The 25,003-nt window shown below is 39.1% G+C and overlaps 2 protein-coding genes, 1 non-coding gene and 1 pseudogene across 8 annotated transcripts in view; 2 read left to right on the top strand and 2 right to left on the bottom strand.

Moving 5' to 3' along the window:
• The window catches only part of TESK2 (testis associated actin remodelling kinase 2), a 135,192-nt gene that overhangs the window by 71,888 nt on the left and 38,301 nt on the right, over positions 1-25,003 (top strand). For all 6 annotated transcript variants that reach the window (XM_070468237.1, XM_070468241.1, XM_020897401.2 and 3 more), the window contains one exon: positions 24,027-24,075. In XM_070468237.1, coding sequence (XP_070324338.1) covers positions 24,027-24,075 — 49 coding nt within the window. The remainder of the gene's footprint in view (positions 1-24,026; positions 24,076-25,003) is intronic.
• LOC110139484 (poly(rC)-binding protein 1-like) lies at positions 981-4,180 on the bottom strand. Its single transcript, XM_070467113.1, has 2 exons — positions 4,176-4,180; positions 981-2,083 (listed from the first exon to the last, which is right to left on the bottom strand). The coding sequence occupies exons 1-2, from the start codon at positions 4,178-4,180 to the stop codon at positions 1,348-1,350; spliced, it is 741 nt and encodes a 246-aa protein (XP_070323214.1). The 3' UTR covers positions 981-1,347.
• On the top strand, positions 3,226-3,298 carry TRNAG-CCC (transfer RNA glycine (anticodon CCC)). The gene has a single exon. It is a non-coding gene; the product is annotated as a tRNA-Gly (tRNA).
• LOC110139490 (BCL2/adenovirus E1B 19 kDa protein-interacting protein 3-like pseudogene) lies at positions 10,271-10,967 on the bottom strand (annotated as a pseudogene).

The following is a 25,003-nucleotide window of genomic DNA, read 5'->3' on the forward strand; positions in this document are numbered from 1 at the left end:
TGCCAGATGGTGGGCATCTGATTCTCTGGGCCTGAATTGGTTCTCTGCTGGCACAGCTATTTTGTGCCCAGCATGAGTGAATGAGCTGAACCTTTGGAGTTTTATTTCTCTCTTTTCTTGACCCCAGCCTCCTTATTTCCTCTTTTCTTTTTATCTTTCTCCCTCCTAAGATTTCTAGTTGGAAGGAAGAGAGTGGCCCTGATAAGACACACAGGCAAGTAGATGTGTATATTTTGTTTGTGTGTATGTATTTTTTAAATACATGGATACAGTTAAGATTGTTTTATCATCAGTGCTCTAACTTATCAGTTGAAAAAAAGAACAATAAAGTGCTTTGTTGAGGGCAGGGACCGATAGTTTGGACCTCTTGTGAATAAGGTTGTTTATGCCAGGAAGTCTTATGCTCAAAGATCTGTAATCCAATTCTGTGCCCTGCTCACTTCCACTCCCCAATGGCCTTTTTGAGGACCTGTACCAAGATTTGTTCTCATACCTCTTTGTTATTCTTCGTGCCATGAGAAATTTAATATTTCTTTTAGACTGCTTGTTGACAATCTAATGTTTACTTCTTTTTAGGCCACATTCTGAATTTATTTTCTTATCTACCTATTTTTGTTCAGAATTAACTCCTCTTCAGAATCCATATGCAACAATATGATTGCCATTTTGTTAAAATGAAGAATATGCTTTCAGATCACCAAATATTTATTTAGAACTACTCAGTCCAACCCCATGCTAGGTAATACCATGGTGAATAGATGAGAAGTAGAGGGCTGTTATCTCCCAGATGGTCTCCTTAGGAAGCAAACTGTACACCTAGGAAACACTAATATCTACTAATGCTATGAGGATGTGTCAGAATATTTCGCCAACCTCATTATTGAGATAGCAGTCTTTCCAGTTACCCATTATGAAAATCCCAAACTCATCTCTAGTTATTCCTTTTATTCCTTGCTTCTAATCAGAAACTAAGCTCTTGATTTTATTTTTTATTTTTTATTTTTTTAACCAATCCATTTTTTAATTCTTAAATTCTTGACATTACAGAGCTAAACTGAAATTTATTAACATTCCACTCTTACATTTCTTATCGACAAACAGAAATAAAATTCATGAGCCAAAAACCCAAAACAAAACTAAAAACAGGGAAAAGCTTATAAAACTAAATATGGATCCCAGCATTAACAGCTGAACAGAGAATGTGATTTTTAAATTCTTAGCGGATGATAAAGTTGTGGAGAAACTGAACACTTACAAATTATTTAAAACCTGGAATCACTGACCAGAAATTACGCAGTTGGATCATGGGAAAACAGCAGAAAGGGTTATGAGAGAACCTACACTGTTCTAGCTGCACACCATGCCCTTCTCAGAAGAATGCCTGGCATTGATTAGATATTGGGCCAGACTAATACTGGCAGCAGAACCAGTGATAGTAACCTGCCTACCAGAAGAGCCTTCCACTGGGTTGGCAATTTTGATCTGGGCCCCGGACATCTGGCGGATCTCATTAATGTTGGCGCCTTGGCGCCCGATTATGCAGCCAATTAAGTTGTTTGGAATGGTGAGTTCATGGGTGGTTAGAGTAGATGCATCCAAACTTGCCCAATAGCCTTTCACCTCTGGAGAGCTGGAGTCAATTCCGGCCAATCCGGTCCCGCCGTGCATCATGGCAAAGTGAGACTGTTGTCTTGCCACCTGGTTCAGCTTGGCCAGATCGAGCGGAGAAATGGTGTGTTGTCCTTGAATCGAGTAGGCATCTAGAGGTGGTCCCTCCAGGTCATGGGTGGCATGGGGGTAGCCCGCAGCGTCGCTGCACCGATCTTGGCCGCCCGCGCAGATGACTGGAGAGCTGGCCGGCATGGGCTGGTACGGAATGGTCCCTTGCGGAGACTGGGAGAGCGTCTCCAGCATGACCAGGCAGATCTGCTTGACACACTCGGTGACAGACTGCGGCACGCCAGCAATGGTGATGGCCCGCTCGGTGGAGTTGGGCAGCATATCCCCCGCCACCTGGACCTGGGCCCCAGTACTCTCGCGGATCTCTTTGATCTTACACCCGCCTTTCCCAATCAGGTAAGCTCTTGATTTTAAACCTTCAAAGACTTTAGCATCTTCTTCTTCCCCTATGCATCTGTCAGTTCAATCCTCTTCACTTTTGCCTTGAATGAATTATTCTTTTTGCCCTCCTTTTCACTCTTCCTGATACATAGCTCTGATTGTATGTATAGCTTATACAAAGATCTGGCTCATTGGGAAAGACCCTGATTCTGGGAAAGCAAAAGGAGAAGAGAAGGGAAGGCAAAAAAAAGAGAAGAGGGCAGCAGAGGATGAGTACATTAGATAGAATCATTGACTCAATGGACATGAATTTGAGCAAACTCCAGGAGATAGTGAAGAACAGGGAAGCCTGGTGTGCTGCAATCTATGGAGTTACAAAGAATCGGACACAATTTAGCGACTGAACATTCCTTAAAAACTTCTTGTGGCTCCCATTTATTTCAGAATTGAATCAGAAATTCTTTAGACAGATAGCTAATGTCTGCTCTGTTTTTCTAGCCTTATCTTCAGCTATTCTTATGCACATTCTTATGCACTCTGTTTTCCTAATTGTGTTCTCTTGGACAAGTTATTTGACCTCTGCACTTTGGTTTCCCTTTTTGTTAAATGAGGAGAATAGATCAGCTTAGAAATCATACTGAATTCATGTTGAATAGTTTTTAAATGATCAGGTTTGAAAAATATATTATCTCAGGGTGTGTTTGCATTGTCTGTGTGCACGTGTTGTTCAGAATAAATGGGGAGCATTTAAAAATGATGGATTAAAGTTCACCTTTTTTATTTTATCATTGTAATCCTAGTGAGTAACTAGGTGAAAGAGTGTCAATATAGCTGTCAGAGCAAATTTTGTAACGCTTGCACATTGGTAAGTGAGTGAGTGAGTGAGTGAAGTTGCTCAGTCGTGTCTGACTCTTTGCGACCCCGTGGACTGTAGCCCACAAGGCTCTTCCATCCACATTGGTAAGGGGATCTTAATATTGTTTTCTCTTCTCTGTACTAAGGTAGAAAGTCTGATGGCTTATGAATTGAGTCTAAGTTCTAATATCATATAACCAGAAAGTTTTTGTTTAAAATAAATGTAGAATAAGCTTCAATACTATTTATGTCATTGTCTGTGGATAGTAAAGTAGTATAACCCCAGAAAGAAGGTGATTTTTAGGGACTTCCCTGCTGGCCCAGTGGTTAAGACTCTGAACTCCCAATGCAGGGGGCCCAGGTTCGATCCCTGGTCAGGGAACTAGATCCCACATGCTGCAACTAAGACCTGGTACAGCCAAATAAATGAATAAATATTAAAAAAAAAAAAAAAAAATCATTAAAAAAAAAAAAAAGAAGGTGATTTTTAAGAAATTTATTGAGATGTAATTGACATACAATGGAAGATGATTGTTAATGTAAACAATGGGTACCAATTACTGAACACCTATTATGGGCCTCTGTTGATCATATTCCTATCCCACTCACATGTTTTACTTTCTAGATGTCTCCCATTCTCAGCAAATGGAATTACCATTCATCTATTACTTATGCCAAAACCCTAGGTGTCATCTTTAATATTTTTCCTTTATACCCTACTTCAAACCTTCAAGTAGTTTAGCATTATTTTTAAAATATGCCCTGAGTCTGACTACCACTTATTACCTCCATAGCTACCATCCTACTTCAACACCCTTAGTTGGTCTCCCAGATTCCTCTCTTGCTCCATGGTAGCCAGATTGAACTTGAAAAAGGTAAATCAGATCATACCATCCTCCTCTGCTGAATTTCCTTCTATGACTTCTCGTCACTCTTCAAATAAAGTCTAAACTCTTTGACGTTGAGATGCGTGCATACAAGACCTTAAATGAGTTGACCTATCTGCTTCTCTGACCTTATTTTCTTCTTTTTTTTCAATGTAGACCATTTTTAAGGTCTTTATTGAATTTGTTACAATATTGCTTCTGTTTTGTGTTTTTTGGCTATGAGGTTATGGTTTTTGGCTAGGAGGCATGTGGGATCTTAGCCCCCTGACCAGGAGTTGAACCTGCACCCCTTGCATTGGAAGGCAAAGTCTTAACCACTGGACCGCTAGGGAAGTCCCTGACCTTATTTCTGATCACTCTTTCCTAGCTTACACCATCCTAACCACCCTCATTGGCCTTTTTGTTTCTCAGATACACCAACCTCTTTCATACTTCAGGGTCTTTGTACTTTCTTTTCCCTTTTCCTATAATGTCTTTGTTCCAGAATCATTTAGCATGCTTCTTCTGAGATATCCCATCCTCAAAGAGACTTTTGTTGACTAGTCTGTCTAAAATAGCCATCCAGTATCACTCTTTACCCACTCATTATTATGCTTTGTCTACATCATTCTTATCATCTTTGAAAATATCTTGTTTATTTGTTTACTTATTGTTTGTAGCCTTCAGATAGGGTGAGTTCCCTGAAGGTAGTGTGTATAGAAGCAGATGATAGATAGAAGCAAGCCAGTTTGCATCACAGAAACCTACGAAACCTACAGTTCAGCTCTGGAACTGAAGGTGGATGTCAGGCTTGGGCTAAAAACAGGACTGTTGAAAGTCTTTTTAGGAGTAACTGGCCTAAAAGTCACCATCTCCATTCATTACAATTAATCAGTTAAGTCTCACCCACCTCAACAAGAGATGAATTTTTATTTTTGGAAAAAAATTGAATCATACATGCTTCAAGGTAAGCATCGAGTATGACAGCTGATGGAGAAGGAATGTTATCCTAAGAAGAGGGAAATGAGGGATTGTCTGTGTACTGAATGGTGAGACTCTTGAGACTTCTAGTCCTCTTCTATCCTTTGACTCTTAAGCAGGTAGGAATCATCCCCATCCCACCCACACCTGCCAGGAAACTGGTGGATTTGGAGAAATTAAAGAGCCCCAAGTAAAAGAAGAAAACTTTGAAGTGTAACCAGGAAAAAAAACTAATTATTATCTTCTAAATATACGTCTTCTAGGAGAGGTTTGAGAAGGAGCTGCATCTATGAAATAAGAATGAGTGAGTGAGTGAAGTCGCTCAGTGGTGTCTGACTCTTAGTGACCCCATGGACTGTAGCCTACTAGGATCCTCAGTCCATTGGATTTTCCAGGCAAGAATACTGGAGTGGGTTGCTATTTCCTTCTCCAGGGGATCTTCCTGACCCAGGGATCGAACCTGGGTCTCCCACATCGTAGGCAGATACTTTACCGTCTGAGCGAATAGTATACCATAAAATAGGAGTAGTTAGAGAGCCATAAAGATTCTTGAAAATTTTAAAATATGATTTTATGTTTATATATAGTTTTATCTGATTATTTATTTATGGTTTTATTTAAAGTATTTGACTGGAATGCCAAGGAGTTAAAGAGGAAATCATCCATTAATGGTGAAAAACCAAAGATGGAAAATAAGAGAGAAAAGAATTAAAAAGTAAAGGATCAATCTAGGAAGTCTGTTTTTGACTAATCCAAGAACATTTTCTACAACTAAGGGGCATGAACTTCCAAAGTGAAAGGGCCTTCTAAATGCCCAGCATAATGAATGAAAAAAAAAAGACCCATCCCAGAGCATATAGTTGTGAAATTTTAGAATATGGGTAATAAAAATAAGATGCTAAGCAGTTCCACAGCATAGGGGTGGAGAGAACCAGAGGCCATATAAAGGACTGAAAATTCAAATGGTATCAGACTTCTCAAAACCAGTTCTGGGGGCTTTCCTGTTGGTCCAGTGGTTAAGAATCCTCCTTGCAATGCAAAGGACACAGATTTGATTCCCCAGTCCGGGAAGATCCCACATGCTTCGGAGCAACTAAGCCCATGGGCCACAACTCCTGAGCCCATATACTGCAACTGCTGAACCCTTTCGCCTAGAGCCTGTGCTCCTCAGCAAGAGAAGCTACCATGACGAGCAGCCTGCACACTGCAGTGAAGAGTAACCCTCACTCGTGGAAACTAGAGAAAGTCCACATGCAGCAACAAAGACTCACAGTCAAAAAATAAATAAATCTTAAAAAAAAAACAAAAAACAGCTCTGGAAGCTCTACCAATAGAACAGTGCTTTCTGAGAAAAATGATTTCTTACTTAGAATTCTGTATCCAGTCAAACTACCAGTCAGGCACGAGAGTAAAGACATTTTCAGACATGCATGTTGTTGAAAATGTTACCTCTTGTGAGCTGTTTCTTATGAAGCTGCTGGAGGATGTGTCTCATCAAAAGTAAGGGGACAAACAAAACAACAAATAAAAATTAAAAGGCATAAGGTCTGGAAAGAAGGGTGATAGCAAGTCCCACGGTGACTGCTGGGCAATAGTCTAGAGAATAAGCAGTCTAAACTGGAGTGGGAGGATCAAGAACTTCAGGAGAGATATTGGGCAGTGGAGTTTGAGGAAAGAATTCATAGATTCCCAGATGTGTTTGATAGGATGGACATTCGCGTTCAGAAAACTTACAGTTCTATTGGAGGCTTTGGGAAGAATTCAGTTTAGTCAGTTCAGTCACTCAGTCGTGTCCAACCCTTTGTGACCCCATGAATTGCAGCACGCCAGGCCTCCCTCTCCATCACCAACTCCCAGAGTCTACCCAAACCCATGTCCATTGAGTCGGTGATGCCATCCAACCATCTCATCCTCTGTCGTCCCCTTCTCCTTCTGCCCTCAATCTTTCCCAGCATCAGGGTCTTTTCCAATGAGTCAGCTCTTCGCATCAGGTGGCCAAAGTATTTGAGTTTCAGCTTCAGCATCAGTCCTTCCAATGAACACCCAGGACTGATCTCCTTTAGGATGGACTGGTTGGATCTCCTTGCAGTCCAAGGGACTCTCAAGAGTCTTCTCCAACACCATAGTTGAAAAGCATCAGTTCTTCAGCGCTCAGCTTTCTTCACAGCCCAACTCACACGTCCATACATGACTACTGGAAAACCATAGCCTTGACTAGACAGACCTTTGCTGGCAAAGTAATGTCTCTGCTTTTTAATATGCTGTCTAGGTTGGTCATAACTTTCCTTCCAAGGAGGAAGCGTCTTTTAATTTCATGGCTGCAATCACAATCTGCAGTGATTTTGGAGCCCCCCAAAATAAAGTCAGCCACTGTTGTTTCCCCATCTATTTTGCATGAAGTGATGGGACCGGATGCCATGATCTTAGTTTTCTGAATGTTGAGCTTTAAGCCAACTCTTTCACTTTCCTCTTTCACTTTCATCAAGAAGCTCTTTTGTTCTTCTTCACTTTCTGCCATAAGGGTGGTGTCATCTGCATATCTGAGGTTATTGATATTTCTCCCGGCAATCTTGATTCTAGCTTGTGCTTCCTCCAGCCCAGCGTTTGTCATGATGTACTCTGCATATAAGTTAAATAAGGGTGACAATATACAGCCTTGATGTACTCCTTTTCCTATTTGGAACTAGTCTGTTGTTCCATGTCCAGTTCTAACTGTTGCTTCTTGACCTGCATACAGATTTCTCAAGAGGCAGGTCAGGTGGTCTGGTATTCCCATCTCCTTCAGAATTTTCCACAATTTATTGTGATCCACACAGTCAAAGGCTTTGACATAGTCAATAAAGCAGAAATAGATGTTTTTCTGGAACTCTCTTGCTTTTTCAATGATCCAGTGGATGTTGGCAATTTGATTTCTGGTTCCTCTGCCTTTTCTAAAACCAGTTTGTACATCTGGAAGTTCACGGTTCACGTATTGCTGAAGCCTGGCTTGGAGAATTTTGAGCATTACTTTACTAGTGTGTGAGATAAGTGCAATTGTGTTGTAGTTTGAGCATTCTTTAGCATTGCCTTTCTTAGAGATTGAAATGAAAACTGACCTTTTCCAGTCCTGTGGCCTGCTGAGTTTTCCAAATTTGCTGGCATATTGAGTACAGCACTTTCATAGCATCATCTTTTAGGATTTGAAATAGCTCAATTGGAGTTCCATCACCTCCACTAGCTTTGTTTGTAATGATGCTTCCTAAGGCCCACTTGACTTCACATTCCAGGATGCCTGGCTCTAGGTGAGTGATCACACCATCTTGGTTATCTGGGTCATGAAGATCTTTTTTGCACATAGTTCTTCTGTGTATTCTTGCCACCTCCTTAATATCTTCTGCTTCTGTTAGGTCCATACCATTTCTGACCTTTATTGAGCCCATCTTTGCATGAAATATTCCCTTGGTATCTCTAATTTTCTTGAAGAGATCTCTAGTCTTTCCCATTCTTCTGTTTTCCTCTATTTCTTTGCATTGATCACTGAGGAAGGCTTTCTTATCTCTCCTTGCTATTCTTTGGAACTCTGCATTCAAATGAGAATATCTTTCCTTTTCTCCTTTGCTTTTGGCTTCTCTTCTTTTCACAGCTATTTGTAAGGCTTCCTCAGACAGCCATTTTGCTTTTCTGCATTTCTTTTTCTTGGGGATGGTCTTGATTCCTGTCTCCTGTACAATGTCACGAACCTCTGTCCATAGTTCATCAGGCACTCTATCAGATCTAGTCCCTTAAATCTATTTCTCACTTCCACTGTATAATCATAAGGGATTTGATTTAGGTCACACCTGAGTGGTCTAGTGGTTTTCCCCACTTTCTTCAATTTCAGTCTGAATTTAGCAATAAGGAGTTCATGATCAAGGTAGGCATATAGTCCACTTTCACTTTCAAGTTATAACTGGGCTTCCCTAGTGGCTCAGATAGTAAAGAATGCCCACAGTGCAGGAGACCCAGATTCAATCCTGGGTTGGGAAGATCCTCTGGAGAAGGGAAAGGCTACCCACTCCAGTATTCTGGCCTGGAGAATTCCATGGACTATACAGTCCATGGAGTCACAGAGAGTCGGACACGACTGAGGGACTTTCACTTTTCTTTCAGAGAGAGCTTGGACTAGGGTGGCAGTGAAGGTGCAAAGAAGTCATTGGATTCTGGATATTTTGGAAAGTACAGGCAATAGAATTTTCTAATGGATTGGGTGTGAGATATTAGCACAAAGAAGGAGTTGTCTAGAATGACTCTTATTTAGATTTTTGACTTGCATGACTGGGAGAATTGAATTTCCACTATATATTCTGGGGAAGACTGTAGGGGACAGGTTTGGGGATAGGACATCTGGAGATAATCAAGTTGGGTAAACATATCTGGAATGTAGAGATGTTCAGTATGATTTTATCACTTAATAGTTAGGGGACCTTAGATAAGTCATATAACCTCTATAACCACAGTTTTCTCATCTGTGAAATAGAAAATAATAACAGTATTACTGTACCAGGTTGGTGGTGGTGCTAAAAATTCAGCCTCTGTGCCGTGGTGCTGAATCAAATCTTGGAGACAGTTTTGGGGAAAGGAATAGCTGAAAAGGAATAGCTTTATTGCTTTGCCAGGCAAAGAGGGACACAGGAGGCTCATGCTCTGAAAAAAACTGTGTCCCAACCCAGGGAGATTTGGTGAGTTTTATAGGAATGGTTCAAGGGCAGGGTTGCTGATAAGGATCAAGGTGTGTGCAGGGCTTGTACTCCTTTTATCTGGCCTTAGGTGGTCTTCTCTTGGTCTTCTAGAGGTTAATCAAACTATGATCTCCTCTGGGATGAAGAATGCTAACATCTTCCACTTGTTGGAGGTTTTAATTATGTAGAAGGGCTCAAAGATTCTATGTTTTGTCTCTTGAGGTGGAACCAGGACCCTGTCCCAAGACTGCTCTTTGTTTCTCTCTCTCTCTTTTCTAGTTTAAAATAATTTTTTATTGCCCAGGATATTTTTTGTTGTGTCTTGTTTATTTTCTTTTTTAATAAGTATAAATTCAAACTTGCCTTTGTCTTGAAAAACAACAAAGCTCTTACATCACTTGCTAACCTGGTCTCATTTAAAAAGAAAGAAATTATCTTGCAAGAGTAAAATTTCTATCATGAATGATATAGGTCTAAGTCTAGTTGTACTAAGAGGAAACAACCGCATTGTTGACAAAATCATAATTTGCTGGTAGTATTTGCAGAAGAAAAGCCCTTGCAAATTTCTAAGCAACAGTAAAGTTTGTTAAGAAGTTCCTAAGTGTTTTTTAGGTCAAAAAGAGAATGAGATTAGCAAAACTTGATGCCTCGGAGTTTGAATAAAATAATGGATTTGAGAATTACTGGAACTACTTGGATATATAAAAACAGGGTGTAGGTTGGGTCATGCTCACAATGGTCTCAAGTTCAAATAAACTACTGACAATACACACTTCACAAGTCACATGCTTTCCCAGGGGCTCTTTTCCTTCAGTAGGTACTGGCAGTAATTGTGGTTAGTCATTTTCCAATGTAGGTGCCTAGCTCCAAAGCCAAAACATGGCAAAGGAAGAGAGATGGAATGAATATCTTAAGAAATTGTGCAGAAAAAGAAAATCTCCCCTTTTTTCATGGCTCTACTTTTCCTCATGCTTAAGGAAATGGAATATTTAGGGTGCCTTAGTGGGACTCCTTAGGTGAAATGTTTTCAGGTCTGCTAGACCAGCTGTACACCCAGTCTGTGATTTTCTTCAGTGCACCCACATCTTTCTCTCTGGCAATTTCTTCTGACTGAGAGCTACGGTCCCCGCTGCTGTGTTTCCCATCAGACATGATCTCCCCCTCTTCTGGTGGGGAAGGGCTGTTGCAGTGAGAACTGTTTGAATTCATGTTGTGCATCCAAAAGAATCTTCTCCATGTCTCCATTGTGGATAGAGGATGAGGAGGGTACCTGTTTTAGCCCCCCGTTTTCCCCATTGTTATAATCATTGCCATTGCTGCTATTCCTGGGGAGCTCCGCTGAGGAACTGTTGAGGCTGGCTGGCAGAGGCAGAGACTGTTCACCTTCCACACAGTTGTTATTGTTGTGGGGGGGCGGAGGCTGTTGGGGCAGCTGGAAAGCTGCAGCCGCAGGAGGATGGGTAGCAACACTATCCTTTGTTTCCTGACTGCTCCCTTGTCTCAGCATCCCCTCCCTTCCCAGATTAGCAACTGTTTGAAAGGCTTGTGTGCCCAGGGTCCTGCTTGCTTTTATGGAGATGATTAAATGAAATAATGTCCACAAACAACTTATCACAATGCAAGGCACTAAATCTTAACTTTAATTTTTTATTATTGTTGCTCTTATAATCATCTGAAGCATTATATATTGAGGCTGTATAGCATAAAGCTTAAGAGTTAAGGATTCAAACAACAATAAACAGATAACTTGTTAAGCAAAAAAAAAAAAGGATCTACTTCTGACTGCCACTTAATCGGTCTTCATATCTGTAAAATGGAGAGAGTAATAGTACCTACTACCTAATATCTTCATAAAGATTAAATGAGGTAACTCCTGTAAAGTATTTAAAGTGTCTGATACATAAGTGCTCCCTAAATGTTATCTGCTATTATCATTATTTGTCTGTGAACTCGTTAAAGAAGGATTTATTTATGTTTATTTCTGTGGCCCCTACTTGATCTTTATTGCCTGGCACTGTGCTTATATATATGTGACAGGCAGTGAAAAAAAAAATTAAGTGTTCTGTTTATCTATGGAGAGTACAAGTATTTGCACATAGTATTTCTTGATACATGCTTGTTGGGTTGAATTGGGGAAGAAATAGATCATTGGGAGAGTGTTGTTTCAAAAGTATGTTCACATAAATTGAAGTTTGTGTTTATATTTTGCTATTTTGGCATGAGTTTATGAGTGATCGTAGGCTAAAGGATAAATTTGGGAAGGAGAAAGAAGCTTTTTCAGTGCTTGGGGAGACAATCTATATACTTGGGTTTGTGGATTTTAGTTCTCTTCTGAACTTCCTGGGTTTACAAACAAAAAGCATGTTGGGGCATTTTGAAGTCACTGCCCATATATTTATTAATAGCTCTGCCTTTGTCAGGAGACTTGGTATTTTGCTGCTTGCATGACTGTTTTGAGCAATGTGGTTTAAAATTTTCTATGAAATAAAATACAGAATGAATTCATTCTTGGTCTCATTTTACTTTCAGTTGTTATTCAAGATAGAGGATATTTTTCTCTCAGAAATCTGGGATGTTTTTATGTTTATTAAACTGGTATAATATTTATAAACAAGCAGATCTCATTTTAACTTTTTAGATATTTGTATTGTTTTACTAAGAAAAAGTAAAATTTGAACACGAACTTGATTGGTCCTTTTGTTATTATATGTAGTGCTATTGACATAATCTAGTGATGGCTGAGGCGTATTTATTCTGTCTTTAGCGATCTTAAAATTGGACTATAAAAGCTGTGGGCAGAAAAGAGAAAGCCAGGCTGAACCAGCTCTGCTCAGTGTCACCTGATGTGAGCTCTGGTGGTTAATGTCAGTTCAGCTGAGTTTTCCTTATGAGTTTTCATATCTAGGACCCAGTACAACCAGTTTTCCATGATGTAGTACCTCTAAAACACGTTTGAACTCCAGCAAGCCTTAATTACCCAAGGATATTACTCCTTTTTTTTATGGGTTTTGGATTCATAGCTCTTTTGGGACTTGAGATTTGAGCCATTTCCGTCTCTTCTCCTTTTTGGTTATTGGTAATTTTTTCTAGTCCAAGAGAGAGTGTTGGTATCTTTGCTTTATTTGGGAGTAAAATGCAAAGCAGTTCCTTTTAGTGCCACACATTACAGCTTAGTGGAATCTGGTGGAGTATGTTCCAGGGCCTTGCCTTCCAAAATTATGTGAGGAAATAAGATAAAAATATATTCAAACTTCTGGAAAAACTTTTTTTTTTTTAAAGTAAACCAGTCTAAGTAAGTTTCAAATACAGACCTTTTAGAAAGCATTTTATTATAAAAATCATGCCCACATTCTAATATTTTGCTATAGGTTTATTTCAGGCCTCTTAATTGTTTTTACCAAACTTTGGAGTCAGACATTTTTCCAGAAAGACCAGTACAGGTCAGAAAAACTTTTGTAATAAGAGTGCTGTTTTTACTGATCAAAGTTGGCAGTAGAAAGGCTTGTAAAGCAAACTAGTCAGATTTTCATTGGTTTGCAGATAGATAGTTCTTTTTTTGTGAATCAAAAATAAAATTATTCTTGATTTACCGGCCTTTTTCATACATACTGATTATCACAGAACAAAACATAGGCTTTTGAGCCAAATGGATCCAATTTCCAGTACCTTCTCTAGTCTTTATCAAGTCACTTAAATACTCTGAATCTTATTTTCTTAGATGATAAAATAGGGATGATTTCATATCAGGTAGTACCTATAAAACACCTAGCACAGTTTCCAGGTATATTGTAGGTGAGCAGTACAGAGTAATTTTCTTGACAGCTTTGACGCAATGGCTGCATTTCTCTTCCTAGGTCCTGTTATGCAGAATTGAAGAGGTTCCAGTCGAAATAGCAGTGTCAGTGTTTTGTTTTGTTTTTTAGAAGAAGGATAGATGTGTTTTAAACTGTTACCATACCTCTTCCTTATTCTTCTATTTAGGTAATAAACTTTTGAGAGGGGATAACATTTAAACATTTAACTCTGAGCTTATACATGACTGTGAGTTCAATAAATATTTGACCTACTAGATGTAAATATCACCAAGGAAAATAACGTTATTATTTTCCTTATGCTTCTTTACAAAGAGTCAAAGCCCGAAGTCTATCTTAGATCTGTGAACATTATAACATAAAATAGTGACCCTTAGATTTTTTTGATTGTTAGTTTTCTAGGACTGCTGTAGCAAATTGCCACAAACCTAATGGCTTAAAATAACATAAAATTATTATCTTATAGATCTTACTGGGCTAAATTCAAGGAGGGCTGTATTCCTTTCTGAAGGCTCTAGGGCAGAATCTATTTTCTTAATTTTTTCAGCTTCTAGCAACTGTTCTGCATTCCTTGGCTTGTAGTCCCCTTCCATCGTCAAAGCCTGCAGTGACCCGTTGAGTCTTTTTCATGTTGCAGCCCTCTGATATTGACTCTTATGCCTCCCTCTTTCCTCCTTTGAAGAACACTGCACCCACTTTGCTAATCCAGGATAATCTCCCTAATTTAAAGTCAACTGATTAGCAGCCTTAATTCCATCTGCAATTTTTTAAATTTATTCTACTTGCCATCTAACATAGTCACAGGTTCTAGGGATTAGGACATGGACATCTTTGGATATCTTCTGTCTACCATAGAATCCCATTAGGAAAACATTTTTGAGCCCGTCCCAGGTGCTGCTATCAACCCATATTAACATTAGTAAACATTTCTCTTTGTTGTATAAAAAAAAGTAAAAATTTCAATTTTCTTCCCATACTTCAATGAATAATCTCTCTCATTCCCCAGTTTTGAAGACTGCTGGCTAATAGTAGAGTCTTGAAAGGTTCTGCCTTGCAGTAAGAATTTTAACTTTTAATTGGACTCTAAATATTTACTGAACACTAATTATGAACAAGGCAGTGTTTTGGGTATATATAGAGAAACAAAACTATAAGGTGTATTTAGTCCAGGTGGGCTAACTTAAAATCTTATTGGCTTAAAAGCTGTTTCTTGCTCATATTCTAATCCAGTGCATGTTGAGTGGAGGTTGAAGGCGGGGGGTGGGGGGTGGGGGGTGGGGGCTCCTTTTAACCTAGGACAGGGCCTCAGATTCCTCTGTTGGATCTTGTGCATCTGCTGGCAGATGAAGGAAGAAAGTATGGAGGATGATGTTGAGGTTTTTAATGGGACAGGCCTGAAAATGATATAATCTCTTCTATCCCTGTACCACTGGCCAGAACTCAGTGTTATGGTCTTAATCAGCTGGGAAATGTAGGCTACTTCAAGAGGAAAAGGGAAGTTAACAAGTAACCATCTCTTCCATACTCTTCCATCTCTGCCCTCAAGAATCCTCTAATTGAGTGGAAAGGGTGGACATAACTAAAACATGTAGAAGGCAAGCCTGGTTAGTGTTACAGTAGAAGTTTAAATGGAGTAATTTGAGTGTATAGGAAGAGAAAGATTAATTTTGATGAGAATGATGGACTTATTCCAGCAACAAAATGGAAGTGGAAGTGGGAGAATTCAGGACATATTTAGGAGAAGCTGGTTATGTAACTACAGTAAAACATAGAGAATGCAGATGGATGTAATAGATTAAGAGAGGTTTGGGTTAGATCATTCAGACTGTTGAATAGCATGCTAAGGAGTTTGGACTTATATCAGGAGCTCTGAGCTGCCACAACAATTTTTTGAGTAGCCAATATCTTCTTAAGTGAACAGGTTGTGTCTTACTCATTTTTATATCCTCTTTATAACTATATGGAAAGATATTTTAACATCGTGGCTAAAAGCACAGACTTTGGGAATTCCCTGGTAGTCCAGGGGTTAGGACTCCATGCTTGCACTTCAGGGGCCCTGGATTTGATCCCTGGTAGGGGGAACTAAGATCCCCCAAGCCACATGGCACGCCCTTCCCCCCCGCCAAAAAAAAACCAAACAAAACCACAGACTTTGGGACCCACTGTTTAGATTTGACTCCTGACTCTGCCACTTAATTAGCTGTGTGACTTTGGACAAGTTACTTAATTTCTCTGAGCCTCATTTTCTTCATCAATGTGATCAGGTTAATAAAAGTATTACTTCTTTGGATTATTACGAGGATTAAATGAATATAACATAAAGTGCTTAGAACAATACCTAGACGGTAAGGGCTGTTTGAGTTAGTTCTTATAATTGTTATGATTGTTACTGGTGCCTGGCACATAGTTGGCACTTAGTAATATTTGAGTGGTCAGAGTTGTGTTTTAAATTATAAAAAAAAAAAAAAATTATCCAGCAAGTGTTTATATACTGTCGTATGCCACTCGAGAGTGCTTTAAGAAGCTTATGGTCTCCTAAGGGAAATATAAGGCATATTATAAAACAGTTAAAGGTAGAAAATTATGATGATGTGGCAGTGTGGTGTAGATGGAGTGCCTTGGTAATTCAGAAGCATGCTAGTTCAGAAATACTTCTACTTAGAGCCAGATTTGTTTTGAGGAAAGGAAATGAGCTTTGGGGCAGAATATAACTCCGTGAAAATGAAGGGTGGGGTATTCTAAACATTGGAAACAGTCTGAGGAAAAAAGCTAAGTTATGGAAAAGTGTGGTTATGATACTTTATGGGGAATGGTAAATCATTCTACAGGAAAGACAGGAGAATTAAGTCTCTGGTCAAACTCTATAGTTTACCAGTAGTATCAGAGTTGGGAATTTCCTGTAATAGTCTTAGTAACTTTAGAGTAGTGATCAGCTAGCTGTCTTTGTTCTAGACAGAGCCTTGCTACTCAATATATGCTCCATAGACCAGGCAGCATTAGGATCACCTGGGAGCTTTTCAGAAATTCAAAATTTCAGTTCTCCCCCTGACTTGTAGAATCAAAGTCTGCAGTTTACATAGCTTCTGGGTGATCTGTTTCCATATTGAAATTTAGGAAGCACTGGTCTAAAAGACAGTGCAAATGTGTATGTAATATGAAATTAAAAATAACAAATTTGAGTAATCTCTCACTCACTCTCAAGCATATCCATTAAGAAAATGCCCCCTTTCTGAGCTAAGTAATTTAAGCTTGCATGATTTTGGGTGGTGGTAGTGGAGAATAAGAATCATTCATAATGTAATTTTTTTTTAAGATCCTGTTTCTTACCAAGAAAGATTTTCAGCTTCGGCCACAGTTTAGATTTTTATTAAAGTCGCAATAAAAATTTCAGTGAAAACTTACTGTTGATATATTAAATGCATTTTTAGGCGTAAATCACTTCCCTATTAAGGATGAGTAATATTTCCCTTTTAAAAGTATATGCTAAAAAAATAAAAGTATATGCTTTTTATAGCAACTCGATTGATTAGCACTGCTCAAGCTCTTCTTCCAATAGAAAGCTAATGCCTGTCTCAGCTTGCCAGCTCTTTAACACCATTTTTGATGTGGTGGTGGTGGTGGTGGAAAGGAAATGAGGTTGAGGAGGTCTAGCAGAAAAGTTTCACGTAGAAGTAGAATTGTGCAACACCACTATGATGTGGTGATGTGAGTAGGGAGTGGGGAAGATTGTCACACGAAGCCAGTGCCTGCCTGAATGTGTCGTCTGTGACATCTCCGTGGGTGGTGTGGTGATGGTGATGGTGGGTCTGAGGGGGTGGGAAGCAAGGGTAAATCATACTCAAACCAAGTACTTTCAGTTTCTAGACGACCTTTTTAACTTTTAGAATGTAGCCATTGTTTTGCTAATAGAATCCTATTGCCTCCCTTCTATACAAATATTTGATGAAATAAAATAAACACCTCTTGGTTTTCTAGCCTTGTACCTGCCTCTAAATGTTCTTTCTTATAAAACGAGTTTACGTTGTGAAACTAATTTGGTGATTATTGCCTTTTCATTCAAGAAATACTTGTTTAGCATCTTATGTGCAAAGCATTGTGTGTATACAGAAATAAATTAGATGAGTTCTGTACTCTTAAAAGCCTTCCTTATATTCCGATCTGGAGAAGTCAGAAAGGTTAAAAAGAGTAATAGCTAACATTCTCTAGTGCATATTATGTTCTAAGAGCTCAAGTTATTTTAATCCTCACAATAACCATATAGATTAGGTAATACCAACATTTCCATTTTGCATGTGGAAAAAACCTGAAATACGGAGAGGTCGTCAGTAAGCAGAGCCAAGATTCAAATCCAAGCAGTCAGACTCCAGATCTTGGACCACTTGACTTATGCTAATGAGCAGTCTTGCAGAGAAGTATGTTAGCAGTGCTGGGAGCCAGGAAGAAAGAGAAAGAGTACTGATGTTAACTGAAGGCATCCTAAAGATCATTGCAGAAAAATGAAATTTTAGCTGACCCTAGAAGGATAATTTTCAGTAAGCAAATGAAGTCTTCCAACTCAGGGAGGAGCTTGAAGTTAAGTTTCCAGGTCATAAAAATCATTCATGCCCTTCAACAAATCTTTACCGAGATCTTGCTTATTGTGTGTAAGATACTATACTAGGTACTAGAAATGCAGAGACAAATGAAACTCTGAATCTTCCACAGTAAGGAAAGTTACAAAAAGAGTTATGTGGGCAGAAGGCAGGTTATAATGAATTTAGGAACAAAGGAAGGTTAAAGATATGTAGATAGTGTATGTAAAGTGAAAGTGTTAGTCACTCAGTTGTGTCCGCATGGACTATAGCCATGAAGATCTCCAGGGGAGCTTCCCAGTGCAGAGATTGAACCCAGGTCTCCTGCATTGCAGGCAGATTCCTTACCAGCTGAGCCACCAAGGAAACCCAAGAATATAGGAGTGGGTAGCCTATCCCTTCTCCAGCGGATCTTCCTGACCCAGGAATCAAACCAGGGTCTCTTGTGTTGCAGGCAAATTCTTTACCAGCTGAGCTACCAGGGAAGCCAGATAGTGTGAAGATATGTATGTAAAGTGAAAGTGCTAAGTCACCCAGTTGTGTCCGACTCTTTGCGACTGCATGGACTGTCACCCGCCAGGCTGCTCTGTCCATGGAATTCTCCAGGCAAGAATACTGGAATGGGTTGTCATTTTCTCTTCTAGGGGATCTTCCCGACCCAGGGATTGAACCCCTGTCTCCTGCATTGCAGGCAGATTCTTTACTGTCTTAACCACTAGAGAAGCCCTATAGTGTATGTAACCTACTCTTAAAAGTTGGTTACAAATGCAAAGAATGACTTAGGGTCATATTTTAGGGATGGGGCTTGTTTTTGTTGTTTTGGTCACTCAGTCCTGTCCGACTCTTTTGCAACCCCCTGTACTGTAGGCCACCAGGCTCCTCTTTCCCTGAGATTTTCCGGGCAAGAATACTGGAGTGCCATTAGAAATTTATTTCCTCCTCCAGGAGATCTTCCTGACCCAAGGATCGAACCCACATCTTCACAGCTCCTGCATTGCAGGCAGATTCTTTACTGTTGAACCACTAGAGAGGGGACAAGGGAAGCATTTTTTAAGATGAGTAAATTTAAATATATTTGTAAGATAGAAGCAGAGGAAAGGGAGAAATGGGTGAAGAATAAGGCTCATGGGAAAGTGTGAGCTTCCAAAGATAAGTTAGAACACATCATGGGAAGTTTCAAATGCTGTGGTAAGGAATTTTGACTTTATTCTATAGGCTGAAGGGAGCCATTGAAGGTTTATAAAGAAGGAAATGACATAGTTCAGGTTTTGAAAAGGTAACTCTAATAGTCATATAAGAGATGGTATAATTTAGAATATTAGTAATAATAAAATAAAAACCAATTAACCTTTATTTGATCATAGGCTAGATATTGTACCTGAAATATCCCATTTTATCCTCCTAACAGTCTTTTAAGGTAGTATTAGCAAACTCTTTTGGTAAAGGACAAGATAGTAAATGTTTCAGTCTTTGCAAGCCATACAGTCTCTGTCACAACTATTTAAGTCTGCTGTTGTAGCACAAAAGCAGCCCCAGAAAATACCATGCTTATGTTCGAATAAAATTTTATAAAAACAAGTAGTAGGTCTTATTTATTAACCCCTGCTAGTGCCCTTTATGAGAAGGTAATGGCACCCCACTCCAGTACTCTTGCCTGGAAACTCCCATGGATGGAGGAGCCTGGTGGGCTGCAGTCCATGGGGTCACTAAGAGTCGGACACGACTGAACGACTTCACTTTCACTTTTCACTTTTCATGCATTGGAGAAGGAAATGGCAACCCACTCCAGTATTCTTGCCTGGAGAATCCCCAGGGATGAGGGAGCCTGGTGGGCTGCCGTCTATGGGGTCACACAGCGTCGGACACGACTGAAGTGACTTAGCAGCAGCAGTGCCCTTTATAGTTTAGAAAGCTGTAGTGAAGCTTTTGTATATTACTTATTGTAATATTATAATAAAATTTTTGTAATAAAAGCTTATTGTATATTGTAGTAAAAGCTTATTGTATATTATTTACCTCTTTTTGCTATGGTGGGATAATGAGAATAGAATCATCCTTAGGCAGAAATACTATGTAATCTTAGGGAAGCATCCTTCCTGTAAGAGGTTCACTAGATACAGCTATTTATGCACAACAATTTAACTGCATTCTGCAAAACATCCATTTAACTTTTTATTACAGTTGCTTTCCAATAGAATGACCCCTGGAATGAAACTGCTTTGAGAACAGGGACTTTGTTTTATTCACTATTCTGTCCCTAATGTCTTACACATAGTGACCACTCAACAAATAGTTGTTAAATGAATAGAATACTGACTCTTATAATTCTGGTGACTGAGGAACTGTACAAACACTTAAAGAACACTGACTTTTTTTAAAGATACCTCTGTAGTAAAGAAGATGTGGTATATACACACAATGGAATATTACTCAGCCATAAAAAGGATGAAATAATGCCACTTTCAGTAACATGGATGGACTTAGATGTTATCATACTAAGTGAAGTAAGTCAGACAAAGGTAAATAACCACATGATATCACTTATATGTGGACTCTTAAAAAGTACAAAATGAAGTTATCTATAAAATAGAAATGGACTCACAGACATAGAAAACCAACTTATGGTTACCAAAAGGGAAAGAGGGAAATAAATTAGGAGTTTGGAATTAACAGATACACACTACTATACACAAAATAGGTAATCACCGAGGAGCCACTGTATAGTACTGAGAACTATGTTCAGTATCTTGTAATAACCTATAATGGAAGAGAATCTGAAAAAGGATATATATATACACATGCATATATATGTATACATATATGACACTGAATAGAAATAGACCCTCAGACATAGAAAACAGTCTTATCGTTAACAAAAGAGAAAGGTGGGAGGGGGATAAATTAGGAGTTTGGATTTAACATATACATGCTACTATATGTAAAATAGATAACCAAGAAGGACCTACTATATAGCCATGGAACTATACTCAACATATTGTAATAACCTATAAGGGAAAATAATCTGAAAAAGAATATATATATAACTGAATCACTTTGCTGTACACCTGAGGTGAATATAATATTGTAAATCAACTGTCCTTCCATGAAAACATTATTACCAAAAAAAATGTCTTTAATAAATAAAAAAAAAAAATACTTCTAAAACTTCAGCTCCCCCAGATTGATTGTTTTCTCATTTATCTTGCCCGGATTTCCTTTGTTCTAGTACAGCTTCCTCTCTTTTACCCAGCTGGTATCTGATGTTAAACTGAAGCTGTCAGGTGCTGTATCTGCAAAGACACTATGCCATGCCACCCAGAAACATTCAGCATTCCAGATTGAGTCTTCCAGCACTCTGTGTTACTTATGTTTATTCTTTAGACTTTTACCTGTCCTACATTCCTTACCTCATTCTCTTCCATATTAGATAGTGAGTTTCACAGTAAAGAAACTGACCGGTGAATGAAGTTGTTTCATTTAGTCTTTCCAACAACCTTACTTTGTGGACACTATTATCCTATGAAAGTGAAAGTGAAGTTGCTCAGTCGTGTCCGACTCTTTGCGACCCCATGGACAGTAGCCTGCAGCAGGCTCCTCCATCCATGGCATTTTCTAGGCAAGAGTGCTGGGGTGGGTTGCCATTTCCTTCTCCAGGGAATCTTCCCGACCCAGGGATCAAACCCAGGTCTCCCACATTGTAGATAGATGCTTTAGGGAAACTAATGTTTGCCCAGTAACAAGTGGAGATGGGATTTGAACCTACACCCTCTACCTTCAGAGCTCTTTTTAAAATTGATATCTAGATTGTCAATTATCTTCTTTCTGTACTTTTAATTTTTTTAATTATTTTTGGCTGTGCTGGGGCTTCATTGCTGTGTGTGGACTAGTTGCAGCAGACAGGGGCTACTCTTGGTTGTGGTCTGCGAGGGTCTCGTGGTGGTGGTTTCTCTTGCTGCAGAGCACGAGTTCTGGGTGTGCTGGGCTTCAGTAGTTGCAGCATGTGGGCTCAGTAGTTGGGGCTCGTGGGTACTAAAGTGTGTGGGCTTCAGTAGTTGTGGCACATGGCATGTGGCATCTTCCTGGATCAGGGATCCAGCTCATGTCCCCCGGATTGGCAGGTGGATTCTTATCCACTGTACTACCAGGGAAGTCCCAGCCCTCTTTTATTTTTTCTTCCCAGACCTCTTTTAACTACTCTATTATTTCACTTCCTTTTTATTACTAAGCCTGTTAATTCCCAAGAGGTAAGTTTTAGCCTGTCATTGAAACCTGCGTCTTATTTTCAGTACTACCTAGATATTTCCTTGATTTTTTTTCCTTTCTCAAGTCCCCACCATGTCTCTGGATGCCCTTAGGGAAAACCAGTGGTCTAAATAACACCTCTTGGAGAAACTGTGAAATTTTCACACTAGAAATTTTGGTTAGAGCAGCATGTCTTAACCGCTGTGATGTTACAGCTGACCAGGCTTTCTCCCCCACTCAGTTCCTTTCCTCTCAGCAGTTGTTCACTGAGTAAGCGAACCACTTGCTAGGCACTGTTAGGTGCTATGACTTGGACTCTGCCTTCATACAACTTGAGGGTCCTTTGAGCAGTCACTGCTGTGCCTTCACTATCACTTTAGTCAATCTCTTCCCTTTTCTTTTCTCTTCTAAACTAGAGCTTACTTGGGCCTTGTGGGTATTTTCTTGACAACCTAAGCCCTGAGTGTCATTGGCTTTATGTCATTTATCTTCTGTCACTTAATGATTATCATCAGTCATCATAATTGATTTGTGATTTTTGTTTAAAAATTATTTTTACCTAAAAATGTAAGCTGATGGTTGAAGAAACTTCAAATATAACATAAGTATGTGCACTGAAAAATAAAAATCACCCGTTATCTCCTCAATACAATCTATTATTAATGCTTCTAGATACTTTCTATTAATACATAAATTTTTTTTACACAAATGGTATTTTAAAGCTTGACATTTTCACTTAGCAGTATATTTTGTGTATATCGTCATGTCAGTGCGTAAGGATTACTTCATTCTTTTTTAATGCCTGTATAGTATTCTAATCTATAAATTATAATGTAAATATTTAACAAGTCTTTTATTTGATGGGTATTTAGATTCACATACACTGTTGAAGTAGATGTCCTTTTATGTGAATTTTTGCTCACCCAAATTGAGTATACTTGTAAGATAAATTTCTAGAAGTGGATAGTTGGAGTAATGAAAATTTTTACTAGATATGATCAATTAATTACCCTTTGAAGAAGTTGTACTGAGAACTCAGCAGTATTTCCTGTTCTTGTTTCCTTCCCTTCTGGACAACACTGAGCATTATCATTTTTTTCTGGGGGTTGGGGGGTGCTGTCCTGTTGGGCTTGCATTCCTAAGCAGCATCCTAGTTCCCTAACCAAGGATTGAGCCTGCACCCTCTGCAGTGAGAGCAGAGTCCTAACCACTGGATCCATCTCGAGGAATACTCCCAATCATCATTCTTAATCTTCATTCACTGATAGATTTAAAAAGTAATAGCTCCTTGTGTTAGTATACATTTCTCTAATTATGAGGGAGAGCACATTTTTATATGATTAGCCCTTTATTCTTATTTTTCTGTGGATTTTTACTTTTTTTTTAATGTACATGCTTTTTGCTTATTTTTCTATTGGGTTCTTTTTAAAATTACGTATTTAGAAGAGTTTTTTTTATGTTAAGCAAGTTAGCTCTCTGTCCTCTAGTAAATTTGGGTATTCCCAACCCCAGTTCATTGATTGTAAATTACAAACCTTCATATTGGGTAGTTCAACCTACTTACTTTCTAGATGAGGAAACTGAGGAAACCGTAGGGTTTGTTACCTTTTTGTGTGTGTGAGTGTGTAGACAGATAATGGCCAAGCTAAACCAGTATCAAGTTTCCTTGGTTCCAGCTTGGTGCTTGTTCCATTATACCATGCTGTTTTTTAAAGACTTGCTCCCTTCCCTCTTCCACCAATGCTTTTTACTACTGGATCTTGCCACAGCCAGATATTTCATGATAAACTTAGAAGAGTGGTATTAAAGTTTGAGAAACTACAGAGTTATTCAGGACAGTAGACTTTACAGGTGTTGGACTGTCTCTAATGCATGCACAACTACACTAGTTATGTTCATGTCCTTTTCATTTGTTTTAAAAAAATCTGTTTTGTTTTGTAGGTTCATGGGTGTGTGTGTACATCAAGGACAGTTGCATGCACTCACAGAGGTAAGACTTCAATAAGCATGTTGAAGTGACTTCTTTGCCTTAGTTTCAGCATTTATGGTTCCACTCTAATTGTTACTCACATATGTATGCAAAATATGTATTCATTTATATTTATGCAAAAGGGCATTGTTAACAAAGCTTTCTTCTGTAGCCTTGGAACAGTTTGCCATATCTCTTAATACTCTTGGATTCCCTGATAACACTTGGTGAGAACTCTGGGACTGAGTCAGGGATGCCTGGCGTGCTGCAGTTCATGGAATTGCAAAGAGTCGGACATGACTGAGCGACTGAACTGAATGGGGAATGAGTGCTCAAATATTATATTGGTTGTTGCTGGCTGGATGACCCCTCCTAAACTAAGGGATGACGTCACTTGGCTGCGTGCTGTATCATGGCAACAAATTCCCAGACTATTAAGAAATGTGTGGGGTCCTGATCTAAAATTCCACTGTTGCTGCTCTAGTGTCCTGATTGGAGGAAAGTACTCCTTGTAGAGTTTACATCTCTATTCTCATTTCATTTTCAGTCTCTTCTAGGTAGGTAAATATGTAGTGGTCACTACTTAGGGTCTCAGAGGACCAGAGAATCCCCTCTCAAACAAATGCTTCCCAAATTCAGGTACTAGGTTACCAGCTTCATAATTTGCTCGGGTCACTTCTTAGAAATTTGGATTCCTAGAATTCTCTAGGTTTAGTAGGTCTTCATAAGGCTCCTAGGTATTCTTGAAAACTCTTCAGATTCTATGTTCTAGAATGATTTCACATTTCTCCCTGAGAAGCACCAGAATACAAAGTGAAGAATTTAAGAAGGAAAATTGTTCAACAGAATTTGCAAGAGCATTGGTTTCGTACTGGCTTGGTACCTGGTGTTAATCCTTAATATATTATCAAGGAGGGTCCCATGTGCCTCACCCAGTGTCTTTTTTCTC

This window comes from Odocoileus virginianus, chromosome 5 (genome assembly GCF_023699985.2).
Source record: "Odocoileus virginianus isolate 20LAN1187 ecotype Illinois chromosome 5, Ovbor_1.2, whole genome shotgun sequence".
NCBI lineage: Eukaryota > Metazoa > Chordata > Mammalia > Artiodactyla > Cervidae > Odocoileus > Odocoileus virginianus.